The sequence below is a fragment of the Danio aesculapii genome, chromosome 10 (genome assembly GCF_903798145.1).
Source record: "Danio aesculapii chromosome 10, fDanAes4.1, whole genome shotgun sequence".
Classification (NCBI taxonomy): Eukaryota; Metazoa; Chordata; class Actinopteri; order Cypriniformes; family Danionidae; genus Danio; species Danio aesculapii.
This window is the reverse complement of record NC_079444.1, coordinates 1,940,698-1,954,297: the sequence shown is the minus strand read 5'-3', so window position 1 is coordinate 1,954,297 and position 13,600 is coordinate 1,940,698. Positions and strand designations below refer to the sequence as shown.

The 13,600-nt window shown below is 35.6% G+C and overlaps 1 protein-coding gene across 1 annotated transcript in view; it reads right to left on the bottom strand.

The window, feature by feature from the left end:
- Positions 1 to 13,214, bottom strand: part of epb41l4a (erythrocyte membrane protein band 4.1 like 4A) — a 91,537-nt gene extending 78,323 nt beyond the window's left edge. Inside the window, exon 1 of the mRNA XM_056466929.1 lies at positions 12,784 to 13,214. Coding sequence (XP_056322904.1) covers positions 12,784 to 12,882 — 99 coding nt within the window. The 5' untranslated portion in view covers positions 12,883 to 13,214. The remainder of the gene's footprint in view (positions 1 to 12,783) is intronic.
- Between the last annotated feature and the right edge of the window lie 386 nt (positions 13,215 to 13,600).

Below are 13,600 nucleotides of genomic sequence, written 5' to 3'. Positions count from 1 at the left end.
ATTTGACCTGAATGTAAACAAACAAATTAAGTTGAAAATTGCTAAATTTTATTTGTTAGTTTAAATTCATCACATTTAAATTGTTTGCAACAATTTTGCAGACATCATTTTTTTTAGTGTGGCCATGTAAACGGATGCTCAGAGTTAAACAGTTAAGTTTTACCATTTCTGAATCCATTTAGTCGATCTCCAGGTCTGGCGGGAGCACTTTTAGCTTAGCTTAGCATAGATCATTGAATCAGATTAGACCATTAGCATCTTGCGGAGTGTCCTTCTTTAAAGAAAAGAATACTTTCATTAAGCAAAGATACATTACATTTTTTATTTGCGCAGATATTTAATAAAATCAACATCCATTTTGAATAACTATTGCTCTTTTAAAATACATTTCATCTGCTCACCGAGGCTGCATTTATGGTCACGAATACACTAAAAACAGTAAAAAATTAAAGTTTACAAAACTTTTTCTGGGTAGCACTGTGGCCTCACAGCAAGAAAGTCGCTGATTTGAGTCCTGGCTTGGTCAGTTGGCATTTCTGTGTGGAGTTTGCATGTTCTCCCCGTGCTGGCGTGGGTTTCCTCCGGGTGCTCCGTCAGGGGCGTAGCAACCGGGGGGTACGGGGGGATCCGTCCCCCTCACTTTTAGAGACAGACCATTTAAAACAGGTGATTAATAATTATATGAACTTATGCCGCCCCCCCACTTTTAAAATGTCCGCTACGCCCCTGTGCTCCGGTTTCCCCCACAAGTCCAAAGACATGCGGTACAGGTGAATTGAGTAAGCTAAATCGTCAGTAGTGTATGTGTGTGAATGAGTGTGTATGGATGTTTCCCAGTGATGGGTTGCAGCTGGAAGGGCATCTGCTGCATAAAACATATGCTATATAAGTTGGCGGTTCATTCCACTGTGGTGACCCCTGATTAATAAAGGAACTAAGATGAAGGGACTAATAAAGGGACTAGCCCATCGGTTTGAACTGCAGCAGATCTTCTTCACCATGTCTACATGCCTAAATGCATTGAGCTGCTGCCATGTGATTGGCTAATTAGAAATTTGCGTTAACGAGAAGTTGGACAGGTGTACCTAATAAAGTGGCCAGTGAGTGTGTATATGTGTGTTTATATATATATATATATATATATATATATATATATATATATATATATATATATATATATATATATATATATATATATATATTAATTCATTCATTTTCTTTTCGGCTCAGTGCCTTTATTATTACGGGGTCGCCACAGTGGAATGAACCGCCAACTTATCCAGCACATGTTTTACGCAGAGGATGCCCTTCCAGCCACAACCCATCCCTGGGAATATATATATATATATAGTAGAAAAATAAATAATCCCGAACAGGGGCGTAGTAACCGGGGGGATACGTTTAGATCAGTTTTAGAGACAGACCATTTAGAAACATGTGATTAATAATTATATGAACGTAAACTTTAGGATCTCATACAGCTGTCCCCCCACTTTTAAAATGTCCGCCACGGCCCTGATCCCTAAAATCCTTCATCCCAAACGCACTGCCTGTTTTCTAACTGATGAAAACCGATCTGTGCGCTTCGAATGCATCACGCGTCCTAGTCTGCAGTTTATTTCCGTCTCTGGTGCCACATTGCCATTACGAGACGAGCACCAGATAATGGGCTTATAAGGTCAGACACATCAGCAAAAACAGTCTATATTTTCATCCTCATCTGGGCTGCATAATTAGCAGATTAGGCTCCTCGTCGTTATGAATGTGTTTGTGAAGTTATGTCAAATAAAGCACTCTGGGTTTTGGTAACACTGAAACACAAGCTCATTTTGAAATCCCATTAAACGCAACATTGAGGGATTTGATCCAGAGCTCGCATTAGTCACTTCAAATCCAGCCGGAGGAAATCAGCTCATCTGATCCTGTGCCTTTGTCTGATGCTGGCGACACAAAAAACCCACCACCATTACACTACAGACACACACACGCCCACATACTTATACACTGTATAAAATATCTGTTAATTAACAGTGTCTGTATTTTGTGTTTTGCATTTATTTATGGTTGTGCATTGCATTATGGGATGCCGATCTCTGCTCTGTTGACTTTTGATGTTGAAAATTCAACTCTACAGTTTAACGAAGTGACTTTATTGACATGTTAGTAGTTTGGAATAATATAATGGATAAGAATTAATATATAGAGGAATAAATACCTGTAAAATGTACAGGCAGTTTATTACAAGGCTTTTGTAGCATAACGTACAACACCAACCCAGACAATATATCACTTTAAACTATTAAAATTGTTCATAAAGTCACTTTCTTCTAATTTTTTAAGGTTAAAAGTTGTCGGAAGAAAGATTAAGGTGCCAAAATGCATTTTAAAAGCATAAATAAATAAGGAAAAATTAAATCATTAATCACAAAGTACAGAAAAAAAGCTAATTTACTGACAATTGTATGGTTTACAGGGACACTTCATAGGCATAATGTATTTTATATGGTAAAAACGGCTTATTATAAGGCCCTGCCTCAGCCCTTACCTAAACCCAACACTCAAACCTGTGGCAAATGTTAACTGTCAAAAAACATTGAGTGTTATTCTTATGCGTTTTGAATTAAATCAGAATCAGAATCAGAAAGAGCTTTATTGCCATGTATGTTCACACATACGAGGAATTTGTTTTGGTGGCAGAGCTTCTACAGTGCAACAGGATTACAGAGACAGGACAAAAAACAGATAATAAATATAAGTAGTGAGTGCAAATATACAGATTGACAAGTGTATGTACATGTTTATTACTATATACAACGTTATATGTGCAGCTGTTATGTGCAAATTGGCATGTAAAGTGTGTTGTTAAATAAGTGTATATGTGTATAAAAGTACAGTAGTGATGTTGGCTCCACAATTATTATCATCAAGTGTTCATGAGATGGATTGCCTGAGGGAAGAAACTGTTTCTGTGTCGGGCTGTTCTGGTGCGCAGTGCTCTGTAGCGTCGACCAGAAGGTAAAAGTTCAAAGAGGCAGTGTGCTGGGTGTGAGGGGTCCAGAGTGATTTTGGCAGCCCTCCTGCTCGCTCTGGATAAGTACAGTTCTTGGGGAGTAGGAAGGGTTGTACCAGTGATTCGCTCAGCAGTCCGAACTTTAATAAAGGCACTTTAATACACCTTAATAGAGTACAACTAAGTCATATTCATGTCATTATACGATTTTGTGTCCTTGTAAACCACATAAACCTGTTCACACATACACAAAGAACGTCATTAGGGTCTCACAGGTCATAACTAGTCTAAAAAATGTTATCAAAAGTTATTGATACAGTTGAAGTTGAATTATTGGCCCTCCTGTGAATTATTTTCAAACATTTCCTAAATGATGTTTACCAGATTCAGGAATTTTTTCACAGTATTTCCTATAATATTTTTTCCTCTGGAGAAAGTCTTTTATGTTTTATTTCGGCTAGCTTATGAATATATCACTTTAAATTATTAAAAATGTTCATAAAAGTCACTTTTTTCTCATTTTCTTAAGGTTAAAAGTTGTTGGAAGATCAATATCCCATAATGCAATTCAAAAGCATAAATAAATGAGGAAAAATAAAAACATAATTTAATATAACATTTCCTAATTACCCTAACTTTACCCTAATTAACCTAGTTAAGCCTTTAAATGCCACTTTAAGCTGAATACTAGTGTCTTGAAGAATATCTAGTCTTATATTATTTACTGTCATCATGACAAAGAGAAAATAAATCAGTTAATAGAAATGAGTTATTAAAACTATTATGATTAGAAATGTGTTACAATTACGTGATTTTAGAGGTTTAAATGATTTTTTTTTTTGTTATAAAACTACATTTGAATTCTATTAATTCCCCTTTTTATTTAAAAAATATGTATTTTTTCCCAGTGATTTACTCAAATATTTGCTATCATAACCAAACCATGAGAATATATATATATTTTTCTGTATCTATTTATTACATTTATTCATTCATTTTCTTTTCGGCTTAGTCCCTTTATTAATCTGGGGTCACCACAGCGGAATGAACCGCCAACTTATCCAGCACGTTTTTACACAGCGGATGCCCTAACAAAATGTAATTCATTCATTTTCCTTCGGCTTAGTCCCTATTCACCACAGCGGAATGAACCACTAACTATTTCAGTACGTTTTACACAGCGGATGCCCTTTCAGCTGCAATCCAGTACTGGGAAACACCCATACACTTATTCACACACATAAACTACGACCAACTTAGTTCATCAATTCACCTATAGCACATGTGTTTGGACCCGGAGGAAACCCACGCCAACACGGGGAGAACATGCAAACTCCACACAGCAATGCCAACTGACCCAGCTGGGACTCCAAACAGTGTCCTTCTTGCTGTGAGGCCACAGTGTCACCCTGTCAATTATGTATGAACTATATATAGGATCATTTACATTTCGAAGTAACACATGTGCAAAGGACGCGTCCATTAACCAAGAGAACGTCTTATATTAGAACAGATTCCTACTTTGATTTTATAACTTCAATACAAATCCAAACTGAAGCAAGCACAATAAGAGCATTTAACAATCGTTGTGTTCATATTCTCTCTCAGGAAACACCAGGTCTAAATATTGCCCCGGTCAGACCCTAAATAGACCTGTCAGACATTTCCAAATGTCAGAGAAGCATCACCTCGACCGCGACATGGCCTGTCTTTGTTTTGTGATGACGGAAACATGTGAGCTGTTTTGTTCCTCACGCACAACTACACACACAGCGCCGTCTGGATCAGCTCAATGAGGTCTTTGTGCTGAGAAAGTGTGTGTGTGTGTGTGTAAGCATCTGCGCACATAAGCAAACGCGTGGCTTTGTAAGCATTACAATGTCTTTACAAATCAAGCACTTGTATGGAAAGATCAAACCTCCAGCAGTAATTAAAGTAAAACATGCTAATAAAAGCATGCTGTTTTAACAGTCTTTGTCCTGTTAAAGGGATAGTTCACGCACAAATTTAGGTTTACTGTTTATTTACGTATTTTTTTCGACTTTTTTCTTCTGTGGAACATTTAAGAAGATTTTGAGCTGAATCTGTGGTCATTCGGGATTACAATGGCAGTGAATGGTGACAGGTTTTTAAGATTACAAATCAACACATACGAACAAGTCCAAATCAATAGTCAGGGCTCCTGATGACACACCGAGGGCTTGAGAAGACAAATAATTGCTCCGTGAAAGAAAATGAACATCATTTATGATATTCATTTATTCATTTTCCTTCAGCCTAGTCCCTTTATTCATCAGGGGTCACCACAGCGGAATGAACCGCCAACTATTCCAGCATATTGTTTTACGCAGCAGATGCTCCTTCCAGTACTGGGAAACACCCATACACACTCACATTCACACACGCTCATGCATTACGGCCAATTTAGCTTATTCAATTTCTATATAGCGCAGGGGTGGGCAAACTTGGTCCTGGAGGGCCGGTGTCCTGCATAGTTTAGCTTCAACTCTAATCAAACACACTTGAACATGCTAATCAGCGTCTATAAGATCACTAATTATCTATAGGCAGGTGTGTTTAATCAGGGTTGGAGCTAAACTGTGCAGGACACCGGCCCTCCAGGACCGAGTTTGCCCACCCCTGCTATAGCGCATGTGTTTGGACTGTGGGGGAAACCGGAGCACCCAGAGGAAACCCACACTTACATGGGGAGAACATGCAAACTCCACACAGAAATGCCAACTGGCTCAGCTGAGGCTCAAACCAGCGACCTTCTTGCTGTGAGGTGAACGTGCTACACACTAAGCCACCGTTCTTTTGTGGCGACCTCTGATAAATCAGAGACTAAGCTGAAGGAAATTAAAATGATCTAACTTATTTAAAATGAGCTGTAAAAACACAATTCTTACGTTTTCTTTATGCAGCTTAATTGTTTTATGTTCAATCAACTTAAAATTGTAAAAAGCATTAAGTTAACTTAATCGATTTGTGTTGGGATGGTCTCAAGGGATTGCGTGGAACCAGCATTGTTTACAGTGTGTGTACAGCCTTCATGAAAATACGAAAATATGAAATTATTGATATCTCTTCTAATGTTGAGATATTTTTGACTTCACCAAACTTCAAGATGAAAAAACATTGTTTAGAGTTTTTATCAAGCGGCGACCTCCCGATTTCCCTCGTGAAGCAAATATGGAAGTAACTGAAACTGCAATTCATGGAAATGCACATCCAATCCATAATAGAGCACATTTCTACTGACCCCACTGTTAAAATGGCCGACTTTACAGCAGAAAAAAAGGTGTTTACAGCCTGGTACAAAGAACGATTTTGGTGTATATAGCTATTATTACCCTTCATGACAACTGTGAGGGGGTGAATTTTCTTATAACTCATCCATTTCCTTTATTTTAAGTTATATTAAGTTTGCATAATTAAGGGCGTGGCCACTTGAGTGACAGCTAGGTCTCATGGTCGCCGTCACTTCAGCTGATTCCGGCTGATTAGCTGCTGAACTCGGCATATTCATTGTATTTTTGTTTTGTTTTATGTGGCTTTACACAGTCAGCTGCCTTTTGGGATTATTTCCAACAATTATCAGATGATATGGCATGCTGTGTGGACTTAAAAACCATTCAAGTGGGCTTTATTTCCCAGGTGAGTGAAATTCTATGCTTATATACCATCTCTATAAATGTATTTGTTTTATTTAAGATAATTATCATTTATATTTTTCTTTAGAGCTGTAATGCACTCCAGAATGAGACAGATTGATTAGCTGTAGGCTCTAGAACAGTCATCTGAAGCATCATCATACAGTGTTATGCTGGATTTCATCAGTAGCCTTGCGTTTACTAACACAGACTATATCTGAAGTGTTTGGATGTAATTTGCGTTTTCCTCCTTTAAAAAAAACATCATAAGAACAATGCTTATAACAGTGTTTTTAAAAGACTAAACACTTTATTGATATAGTGTACAACCAAGCACATGTGGTCAGAACACAAACGAGTCGCAGGTAATGAAGTATTAAGTGTTTCTCCTTAAGAAAAGTCTATCTAAGCAAAATTCCAGCAGGGGTCTGTGGCTCCGCCTCTTTGCCCTTGTTTGGTATCCCACGGTCGGGGAGATGACGCACGAACAAAATGGCAACAGTTGGCCACGCCTACTGGTAAGTTCTTTTGGGTTCTTCAGAAAACCTATGGGTGACGTCACGGATACTACGTCCATATCTTTTACAGTCTATAGTTTTTATTTCTGCTGTTAATATGGTACCTGTGTCAGTTTTGTCCAGAAAGTCAACAGGAGGGTGCTTTGCAAAGAATGCTGCTTTGGATTCCTGATGTACTGTCCAGTAAAAACGAGCCAAAGATTCTCTGGCTCTGCCATTCATTAACAATTTATAGCAAACAAGCAACATGATATCTGATGTTACTCTGTGCAGACAAATGCAATGGATGACAAACAAGTAGAATACAGCCTTTTACTTTTATCCTTGTGTCCATATTTTTATGAGCATATAAACAGACTACCTTCATTTTTACCATGTTTAAACACACATGCAAATGCTAACCTTTGCCATGAAAAATACAATTAAGTTTTCAGCAAAATAGCAAAACCCCTTCTAAGTTGTTTATGTAGGCCTGTATTTTAGAGTATCGTAAACATACCCAAAAATGTCCACTTCACCAAGGTCATACAAGTGCCGATTTCACTTGTGTGTAAACGTATACATATACATTCTCTGCAAATTTGAAAGGAAACACTTTTGCAATAGTTGCTTTATGTAGACTTTAACCAGGGACCAGGACGCTTTGGTTTGAGAAGTTGGGGGGACAAAATGGAGGTATATATTTTCGATTTACATTCTCAATCATTCAGGGAATATGGTGATCAGGAAATACTTAGGTTGATTAAACAACCATCATTTAAAACTAACTTAAAATGTGAAAACGCGCTGTTACATCCATAATGGAGAGATGTCACATTCATAACAAAGCTTTTTCCTCATGAATGCAAAAATGTGTAATAAAATAAATATTTTTTGATTTATAGAGATTTTTATCCTATTAATTAGTATTATTTACTTTATGTTCACAGAATTTCTGTAAACTCACACATTTTGGTGACTGTCACGATCACCAGCGATCTAGCCTGTGTAAATCCACAGATCACATAGAATCACAAATCTGCCAGAATATGGACTACAAGATCCAGTCATGCAACACACACACACACCTGCTCCAAGTCTCCATTGATTAGACTGTGTCCTGACTACTCTTTCGGATTGCCCTTTATGTTACCTTTGCTCCTTGTGACTAATGCTGAATTTGGATCCTCAATTCCATTGCCAGACTCGTTGTTACAATTTAATAGTTGAATATTTATTCAACTGCCATTTTAAATCTATGCCAATCGTTTAAAATATAATATTTTAGCATGGTCACTTATTTTGTTTATTTAAAAAATTTTGATACGCTCCTTTTCACAAAATCTATTCAAAACATTAAATCAAAGGCTTGACTAGTATTTAAGATGCCTTCTATGTATATTCAATCATTCATTCATTCATTCATTCATTCATTTACTTTTCAGCTCAGTTACTCTATTAATCCAGGGTCACCACAGCGGAATGAACCACCAACTTTTCCAGCACATGTTTTACGCAGTGGATGCCCTTCCAGCTGCAACCCATCACTGGGACACATTCATACACACTTATTCACACACACTACGGACAATTTAGCCTACCAAATTCCCCTATAGTGCATGTGTTTGGACTGTGGGGGAAACGGGAGCACCGGGAGGAAACCCACGCCAACACAGGGAGAACATGAAATGCCAACTGACCCATCCTAGGCTCGAACCAGCGACCTTCTTGGTGTGAGGCGATCATGCTACCCACTGCGCCACCGTGACACCCTGTCTTTTCAATCACTTTTGTACATTTTATTTTGATCAGGACATCGAAATGTCCTTGACCAATATAGATATAATAACACCTCATAAAAATACTGAATGTCTACTTTTATATTTTCCAAGGTAAATGAAGTGAAATAAGACAAGTGGATAAGAAAAAAGACAAGTGGATAAATCAAACATATATATATATTTGATTAAACTCATTTGTACATTTTAAATAAAGTCTGATCGTCTACTACAAGTATCCACTTAAAAATAACTTTTTTAGTACTGGTTATTTAAAATTTGCTGAAATAACACAATTTTTGAGATTTTTGTGGGACAACTTAACTGTTTTATGTTCAATCCACTTAAATTAGCATTTTTTACAGTGCACAATCTAGAGTTTCTTAAAAAATCAATCAAACATATCAAATATATAAATGACTCATTTTCACATTTAAAATGACACCCAATAAAAATCCTGAATGTCGTCCACTGTAAATTAAGTGAAATACAAGCTCAAGTTTCTTAAAAGGCAGAAGTGGATAAATCAAACATATAAATAACATTTCTGCACATTTAAAATAACACCAGATAAAAATACCGAACCGATCATGTCTCCAAAGGTAAATGAAGTGAAATATAATCTAAAGTTTAAAGTGGATAAATCAAAATGATTAAAATATGATACCATGGTACAAAAAAAAGAAGCAGTTTAATACATTATTTAAACTAAAGTAATAGTTCATGTAAAAATGTACTCACTATTTACTCTATTTAGACCCTAATCTCAACCTTTGTGAGTTTGCTTCTTTTTTCTGTTGAACACGAAAAACAATAACCAGTAACCACTGACTCCCCTTCAAAATATCTTCTTTTGTGTGCAACATGTTCAAGATCTCAAGCAAGTAAAGGATGAGTAAATAAAAAAGTCAACTATCCATATAATATTATTAGATTTCAGCATTTCCACAATCCCTTCCACTAAAAGCACTGCGGTCTCTGTTGAATGAGCTTAGCTGTATAATTAGGCTGTTCTCATTGTGTTTAACCAGATCATCTGGTTACTGTAATCTGGTTAACAGTGTGCTGAGCTCATGGGTTCAGGGTGTGGACCTCCACAATATGAGCAGACATTAAATATAGACACAGCTCATCAACAGCATCTAAATCCACCCCATGTGCCTTTGGAAACTACTTTAATGATATTAAACTACATTTATATGTTACTCGTATTGTATGATGGTATTACTCTACACCATCTACATTCATTTGTGTTTATATATAAGAATATATATAAGAAAAATCGTTATCTTTTTAATTTAGAAATATCTCCTTTTAAAAGCATTATTACCTTTATTCCCAGCTGCTGATTGGTTAAGATCTACTTTAATTATATGAACTACCTTATTTTATATGTCACTAATATAGTATCATATTACTCTACTGTATCTATGTTCTATTGTGTTCGTATTTGAATATAAGAACACATGTACTGTATATTTAAGAACACAAACACTTTTCTATATGGAAATATCTCCTCATAAAAGCATGATTACCTTTATTCCCTGTTGCCAATTAGTTAAAATCTACTTTATTTACATTATATTTGTGTTCGTATTTGTATACAAGAATGGATTTACTGTATATTTGACTGCCCCGTAGCCAGTCTGATGTAAGGGGTAGTTCTTTTATCTCGAAAAGTGGACCTTTTTGCAATATACGCCTTATTTTCTATTGAATTATAAAATTTAAATACTGCATTTTAAGCACTATTCTGAATTAGCTTGTCAAATGGTCAGCATAACCACACGTTTTGACTATTTTAGCCAAAATAGTAATCAAATCCATTTTAATATGGGCCACTTTTGGTGCTTCACACCTTTTTATTGGTCTTTTTTTGTTTCAAGAATAAGGTCCAAGATTTACAATAAAAGTTTCTTGTAAAATGTTTACTCCATTTAAAAACAATACAACAGCGAAAGATGTCTTCTCTTATGTCAGATTGTATGTTTTCCTGCACAGCTGGATGTTGGACTCATGTAAAATCATTGTTTGCATTGGCCAAAACTGATTAGCTGAAGCCACACCAAAGCGACAGCCAACAGAGGATTCCGCTTAGTCTTAAAGCCTCTACGAAGGGTTATTTTCACTTATTATGATGGTCAAAACAAGCAAATAAGCTCATGTGTGAGACAAATTCTGGACCTTTGTCAGTGAGGGGTGGATCTTCGAACACCCCTGGCTACGGGCCTGAGTGCAAACACTTTTCAGCTTTATTCCCTGCTGCTGAATGGTTAAAATCTACCTTAATTAGTCGAACTTTAGGAGTAATACTTCACTTGTATAGTATATATATATATATATATATATATATATATATATATATATATATATATATATATATATATATATATATATATATATATATATATATATATATAAACACACACATACTGTTACTCTACTGTAAATATCTAGGCACTTTTCTAATTAGAAATATCTCCTCATAAAAGCATTATTAGCTTTATTCCAAGCTTACTTTATTTAGATGAACTATAGTATTTATACTTAAAATGTTACTCTAGTGTTACTCTAGCTATGTTCTTTTGTGTTTGTATGTAGACATAAGAACGCAAACCCCTTTCTAATGAGAAACATCTCTTCATAAAAGCATGATTAGCTTTATTCTCAGCTGCTGATTGGTTAAAATGTACTTTAATTATACTATGAACTACCTTATATTCATGTGACTAATATAGCTCTGTAAATATCTACGTTCTTTCGTGTTCGTTTAATGCATGTACTGTACTGTAAAAGCATGTAAACCCTTTTCTAATTAGTCATAAGTCCACCTTTATTCCCTGCTGATGATTATTTAAAATCTACTTTATTTAGATGTACTATTGTATATATACATAAAATATTACTCTACTGTAATTATCTATGTTCTTTTGTGTTTGTATGTAGATATAAGAATGCAAACACCTTTCTAATGAGAAATATATTTCTGATTAGCTTTATTCACTGCTGCTGATTGGTTAAAATCTACTTTAATTATATAAACTACCTTATTTTGTCACTAATATAGTATGATATTACTCTACTATAAATATCTACATTATTTTGTGTTTATGTGTGTGTGTGTGTGTGTGTGTGTGTGTATATATATATATATATATATATATATATATATATATATATATATATATATATATATATATATATATATATATAAGAAAGCAAACACTTCATCTTTTAAAACAGACATAATTCCTCATAATAGCATGATTAGCTTTATTCCCTGTTGCCAATTGGTTAAATAGTACTTTAACTAGATGAACTTAAGGATTAATACTTCGCTTTTATAGTATATATATATATACTGTTAATCTACTGTAAATATCTACATTCTTTTGTGGTTGTATGTAGATATAAGAATGCAAACACCTTTCAAATTAGAAATATCTCTTCATAAAAGCATGATTAGCATTATTCCCTGATGCTGATTGGTTAAAATCTACTTTATTATATGAACTACCTTATATTCACATGACTTATATAGTTCTGTAAATATCTACGTTATTTTGTGTTCGTATAATGCATGTACTGTACTGTATAAGAATGTAAACCCTTTTCTAATTAGTCATAATTCCACCTTTATTCCCTGCTGCTGATTGTTTAAAATCTACTTTATTTATACAGTACTAGCTTATTTACATGACACTAATATAATGTGATACTCTTCTGTATCTACGTTCTTTTGTGCTCGTATTTGTATTTAAGAACACATGTAGGCTGCTGTATATAAAATAATGCAAACACTTTTCTAATTAGACATAATTCCTCATAAAACCATGATTATTTACCTTTATTCCCTGCTGCTGGGTGGTTAAAATCAGCTTGGACTCGTCCAGGAGCAGAACCTCGCAGTAAAACTCCTCTTGCACTGAACAGAAGCAGCTCATCTTTTTTATTTTGGATCCTGAAATATCCTACAGAATGCTCTGGATGCTATGGTCCATCATGTCCTCCTTTGTTATTTGCTGTCCTCCTCATTCTTGGTGCACCTGATGTATTTTAGCACCATCCAAACGTCCCATTTAAACTCATATGCTGATATAAAGTCTATTTGAAAGGCTCGTCGCGGGTCTGAAAGTGATCCCTGAAGATTTATGGCAGTTTTGGGACAGTAAATGACTTTATGGTGAGGGTCGGGATGGGCTGATTTCAGTGTCCCGTCAAAATCTGCCCAAACCCGAGCGGCTTTCACTGGGATTCACGCTGTGTGTTGCCAAGCAGCCCCTGTTCATAAGTGACTCCTCCCACACACACACACACACACACACTCACGCAGACACACACACACAAACACACACGCACTCACACACACACACACAGAGCGAGAAAGAGAAAGAGACGCGCAAAGTGTGTCAACACCAAGACTTTCCTGCCACCTGTTGGAAATGTAGCGCATCTCATAAAGCTGTTAGCAAACATTTTAATTCCTTTATTTTTTTAATTAGTGAATTTAATTTGTACTTTAACATGTTTTTAATTAAAATCGCGCTCAACATATTCTTATTCGCTGTTAAAATTGATTTGTCATTCTTTGTAACTTAAGAGTATTGTTACCTGAAAGCTGTTAGCATAGCATTAGCACACAAGCGAGCTAATAGTTTATAA